The 6,000-nt window shown below is 40.6% G+C and overlaps 1 protein-coding gene across 9 annotated transcripts in view; it reads right to left on the minus strand.

Moving 5' to 3' along the window:
- LOC138739297 (RPA-related protein RADX-like) overlaps nucleotides 1–5,796 on the minus strand; it is a 63,701-nt gene extending 57,905 nt beyond the window's left edge. For 4 of the 9 annotated variants that reach the window (XM_069891067.1, XM_069891066.1, XM_069891064.1 and 1 more), the window contains exons 1-2: nucleotides 5,279–5,796; nucleotides 298–440 (exon numbers count right to left, since the gene is read on the minus strand). In XM_069891067.1, coding sequence (XP_069747168.1) covers nucleotides 298–440; nucleotides 5,279–5,723 — 588 coding nt within the window. In that variant the 5' untranslated portion in view covers nucleotides 5,724–5,796. Of the gene's footprint in view, nucleotides 1–297; nucleotides 441–4,273; nucleotides 4,425–5,278 lie in introns of those variants that run through there. The other 5 variants (XM_069891072.1, XM_069891070.1, XM_069891068.1 and 2 more) reach the window with 4 other exon arrangements.
- Nucleotides 5,797–6,000: the final 204 nt, after the last annotated feature.

Raw genomic sequence — 6,000 nt, forward strand, 5'->3', positions numbered from 1 at the left:
GCTGTGAGGTGATAATATATCAGGTGATATCAACCAACACGTAAGAACTACAAGCAAATAAGTACATGCTTAATTAATGAAATACCCTTCCTCACATGTGAAACATCTCATATATTACTTTTTTGCAGGGTGGGATTGATACCATATACTGTACTACAAATATTATTATTAATTTGTTGTTTTGTCAGAATTGTCAACATCATTCCTTGCAGATGTCTGCAATCTTAAACTTAGAAGACTTGGTCCTTAAATAAAGTTGTTCTTTACATCAAAGAAGAAATCATAATAAGGCTTTACCAGATAAGGCCAATCAATGTTCTTGGCAGTTTTTCCATAATGCCGTAATTTGGATTTATACATTATTCTCACCAACAGTGGAGCCAATTTCAATCCTCCTCTGTAGGCAAACACCAATTCCTTTAATGTGATTGTTCTCAGACCTGTATGTCGTAAATTTATAAAAGAAGAAATCTAGATTTACTCATAAATATGTGTGAGCTGACAATATCAGTGTTGAAAAACGACATGGCATATTTATACAATCATGTCCTGTATTTATGACTTGTTTGATTAGAATAAAAATTGACAGCTTCAACACAGTACCAACACCCACACTTAATTTAAGTCAGTTAATAAGAGAGTTAATTTGAGGGTCCTAAAAATACATGTCAAGAATTTCTAAGACAGAGAATTGTCTTCTATATCTATATTCAATTCTCCCTACTCACTATCATCCCAAACATTTAATGTTGCCAGACTGCTTAATTAACATAAGGCCATTTCATCAAATTACAGGGGTTGGAAACAATATAATTTGTCGATTTCCCTGTAAGTCATTCTCCATCCAGACTTGGAAGTAAATCACTATTCTGTCATTGTTGCTTGGTTCAAATTCTGGTACTCTCTACCCCATTGTACTGTAAAAATACATTAACTCGATTGACTTTAGTGCTTTAAAAAGACAGCTTGCCACATCTTCTCAAAAAATCAGTAATGTTCAATAGATGAATTGAAATTAATACAATTTTCTCAGGTGATCATGGGAAGTCATTAGTTGGCATTGCTGCAATTTTTTTCCCGACTCTTGCTGCTAATTCAACCTTCTACCTTATCTGAAATGAGCAACAGTTAAGAGTTATGAAATTATTTGGCTTTGATCCAAAGATCAGGTCTAATATTCTCAACAACTTCCTTCTCATCAACCACCTCTGCAAATCTGCTGCTGTGCTCATTTTGTTTTCAAATTCCTGATTTGACCATCTCAATGCTCTCCTGCGCACATTTGCTTTCAGCTTATTTGAAATGGTGTCAATTTCTTCTGATACATCCACCCAGCTCCACCATTCTCTCTTAAAAACCCGCCCTGCAAACATTTATATTTCTCTAAGTATGGTCTCTTACATATCTACTGGTTCTCTTCTTTCCACATCTCCCATTCTTAAATATGTCTTTTATATTTCTAACTGAAACTCCTTGCCTGAACTCTCCTTTTTATTCTTTACTTTTTTTTAAGCTTTAAGTCATATTGCTAAATGTCACAAGTTTGTTGTTTCCAATCTCATCTCTACATCAAAGTTGGAGTTCAAATTTAATTCCAGGATTTGAGTGAGTTGTGTCATTCCAGCAGCCTAGTCATCATCTAGGGTGAAAACCTAGCACTACATTGTCAAAGTGCTGCACAATTGGAATCCATTTTATAAATATGTTAAGCATGTGACCCTATCTTACCTCTTAGAAGAGCATGAAAGATTTCATAACATTGTTTTGAAGATGAAGGCAGTTATCCCTCTTATGTTCACTACAATTAAGGTCACAAAAACAATAGATTACCTTGTCCCTCATTATTTGTAGATTGATTTGTGCAGGCTGGCTTCTGTATCTTCAACAAGTCAGCATGGAAATAAGGCCTTCAGCTCTTGCCATGCCAACTTTTGCCCATCATCACTATTCCAGTTTCCCACATGTGGACCGTAACCTTCCATGTCTTCCCTTTTGAAATGTCTGTCTGTATGATTCTTAAACATTCTATAACAAATCATGATTTTTTTTCCCGCACTATTAATTGCCAACATATTCATTCAATAAGTGCCTGAATGGTGACATCACTGGCAAGAATACATTACTGATAGCTTTGGGAGAACAAGGGCAATCAGGGACTTTGGGGCAGAAGGCAAGGATAGCTTATCTGCAAAAACGCACTTCTGAGATACTCCATTCTACCTGGATCCCTCAAATGAACATATTTTGAAATTATAATCACTGAGATACCTTCAAAATCATTCTCAGGCCTGACTTTGCATCGGGGTGAAGGTCACATTGGCTCTCAACTTCCTTACAATAGAATCTTTCAAAATGACCACAACTTACCTCTGCCATCTATTCAAATTTTCTACTCACAGGCTTATCAGAGAGTTCATCCTGGAAATGTATTCAGAGAATATTTCATCAACTTTGATCTCAATGAAGGATATGTGGCACCTTTGACATTTGTAATTGCCAGCATTGTTGGCTTTCCATCAACACCGGCAACCATTTATTGCACTCTTGCCCATAAAGACCCCAATCAATAATGAAGACTTTTTTCCTCATAGGGAATATTTCTATTTCCTATTTGCTGGTTTTTTCCTCATAGGGAATATTTCTATTTCCTATTTGCTGGTTATGGATTATCACAGAATTTCAGGATGAACAGTGCCATTTTTCCATGAACCACACATTAATCTTCAGGGAGATGGACTATCCTGATCTTTTTGTGGCCAGCATCTCCCCAAAATAGAAGATCTGCCTTCTATCAGCCTGATCCTCTTGCTAGTATATTATCCAACTACATCAACTAAGCAAAGAATCGATCAAAAAATGCAAACAAAATAAAGGTAATGTCTGTTACAAGCCTCTACACCCACAGCTATTTAACTACATCTCCTATCACGTCTTCCAAGGATTCATTCCATTTTCCCATTTTGCATAGCTCTATTTATAAATAATCCACTGGAAGATGAGATTATTGCTCCAGGGCTTTTTTTTTTAAATTATAGATTTCCTGAAACTGCAACTTTGCATTTCAAACAACCAGCTTTTGTTCTTTCTTCTCATCATACCTGCCAGTCTTCCAGGTAGGATGAACAAGACTTCCACCAGTGCACTAGTTTTCCAAATTTTCTGTGAACTGCTGTACACTCATTTATCTGGCTCCAACCTGTTCTGTGACTGTACCCGTGGCTCCTCCCTCTTGACCCTGTATAAAGGCTCCAACACCATAACCCCTCCTTAGAAAGACTGGGTCACAGCACAGGATGACCTTCAAGTTTATTGTAAATAAAAACCTATTGTTCTGTAACTCCAGTCTTTTGAGTTATTGAAAGCATATCTATCCCACCTTTTGTTAACTATGACTCTTCTTTTGCTCTTGTGCCTTCTTTTCAGACACATAGTTAGGATTGCCCTTGCCCACTACACTATTAATGGATCACCCTCCACATCTTTACATGTTCCAGGGCCAAGATACATTTTCCCCTCCTCTTTCAATATTCTGAAGGGACCATTTCTTCCACAACTTCCTACTTCACTCTTTTGTCTTTACCAGACAAAAAAAACCACTTGGCTTTTTACATCTTTTCACCACCCAGGGCCAAATATAACTTTCAGATAAAGCACTATTTGTCTGCATTTCTTCCAAAGGGTTACATTGTACGCAGTGCTCATATGATCTCCTCTGCAATGGAGACATCAAACATATGATAGGTTCTTGCTTTGCAGAACACCTTCATTCAGTCTGCAAAGTTGTCTTTTCCACTTGATTATCCCTTTAGTTTTCCACCCTACTTTCACAGTGACCTCTTTGACTTCTTAGACTTCCACAATTAAGTCCAATGTAAGCATGAGCAACATTTTGACTCAGTGTTTAGCCTTGAATTTAATTGGTTCAAAATTAAGCTTTGCAAGCTGTATCAAAATTGGCAGGTGCCAATGAAAGACCATTATATTATGACAAACATTGTTTGCTTTTCTCCTCTGATATTTCCAACATTCTGTTTTTGCATCAGAGTTATAGAATTTTATTTCTTGTTTTGCTTTTTAATCTGACATATCTTGTGAGGAAGCTCCTCAAATGAATGGGGATTTTGACACCCGGAAACAACTCCTGCCTATTTGTTCTGCTGGGTCTTGGTTTTATCCATCCCTTTTCCAAAAGATCTCTCTCCCAGCAAATAACAATTTCTTTGATAAGGCTTTCACATTCCTTTGAATGAATCTAGGATCTCCTTTATCCCACCTGTTGTATATTGCTGGTGACTGGCCGTCTCAGAGATTTGTCTTTGAAAGATGACACACTGCTCAGATTGATGTTTATCAAATTGTTTGAAGCTTCATTCAATGAAGTCTGGTCTGCTTAGAAGACATGCAAGTCCCATTTGGACACATTTCTGGGTGCAAACCAAGTAAGTTATCATCACCAAAATGAGATTTTAGTAAATTTCATCATTGTTTGCAATGGACCAAGTTAACTGCTATTTCATTAGCAGTGGTGGATTAACCATAAGACTGAGTAGGCTGAAGCTTTGGGGCCCAGAAAATAAGGGCACCCGTCACAACCAGTTGCACACCAACAAAGCCACTTGTCAATATGGGCTTGCATTAGTCCTGGGTCCACTGTCAATCAAGGCTTACAAAAAAGTACCATGTTCATTTGTCAATCAGCAGCGGGGGTCTCAGTCCCATCTATCAATTCAGGCTCCACAGGTCCCAATGCTACCTGTCAATCAATGCTGCCTCCTGCAGCAGAGGTTTACTTTTTTTTAAAAAAGACTTTCCCTTCTCCTGTGTTATTTTGCAGACTTTTTTTTTTAAGAACTGATTTTACTTATCCTTCCATAACTAACAGACTTTTCAAATTATTCAGCGCTAGCAAATGGCTTCTGTAAAGTTTTGTTTGATTTTAATTAAGTTTGTCCTCCTCCAACCAAACACCACTGGTGTATTTCCAGCACATACCTGGTAGATAAGTTTAGAATTTGTGATGGCATCATGCCCAAAGTCTAATAAATAAAACAATTTCAATTGATTCTATTCAACAGAGGGGGGGGAGCAGGGGGCAGGGAGCAGGGGGCAGGGCCCACCTAGTAGTTAATTCACCAGGGTCTATTAGCATGTATTCATTTGCACGAAAATTCAATTTCTAAGCAAACGAACTGCATGGAAATGAAATAGTTACATGTTTTAATGAGGTCAATTTGGATTGACCCCATTGTGGGATTTTAAATGGAAATAACGCGCACACCTTCCAAGAGGCTTTGTTCTTGGCTGCTCGTTTGTCCAATCCACTCCTCCCCATAATAGTCACTTTCCTCCCAAAGTGGCATATAATGGCTTGAGGGTCTGAGCAAAGGACAGGGCAAGAGCCGAGCTGTCCTCAGGAGTGGGGGAGGGGAGCGAGCCTCCAGCACCTCCACTTCATCCAACACCCTCACACCATCCACCCGCATCCGCAGCTTCGCCACCCTGAGGCGACAGCCCGAACGCAGATCATTCCTCTGCACCAAACGGTTCAATCGTGGGGCGAGCAGGCATTTCAGTGGCGCCCTTTCGGTGAGCACTCCGCCACAGAGAGTGACGTCGTATCGGGAGAGGCCGGCCTCCTTCAGCAAGTATCGCTCCACCGCCAACACCCAGAATTCGTTACCAGCGGGCCATGCAGGCCGCGAACCCGCCTTCGCGGCGGCCATCCACTCGAATGGTCTCCCACGCTCAATCTGAGCCGTGTCCACGCGCCTGCGCGGGGTAGCCGCGCCCGCCCTGTTCCCGTGTCCGCGCGCCTGCGCGGGGTCGCAGCGCCCGCCCTGTTCCCGTGTTCGTACGCCTGCGCGGGGTCGGCCCTGCTCCCGTGTTCGCGCGCCTTGCCTTCGTCCGGAGCGCCGCTCTGTTCAGGTGTTCGCGCGCTTGCCCGAAGTCGCCTGCAGCGTTCGCACGGGACAAAGGCCCTTCATGTTAACCTTAATAGCG

Source organism: Narcine bancroftii, chromosome 7, assembly GCF_036971445.1.
Source record: "Narcine bancroftii isolate sNarBan1 chromosome 7, sNarBan1.hap1, whole genome shotgun sequence".
NCBI lineage: Eukaryota > Metazoa > Chordata > Chondrichthyes > Torpediniformes > Narcinidae > Narcine > Narcine bancroftii.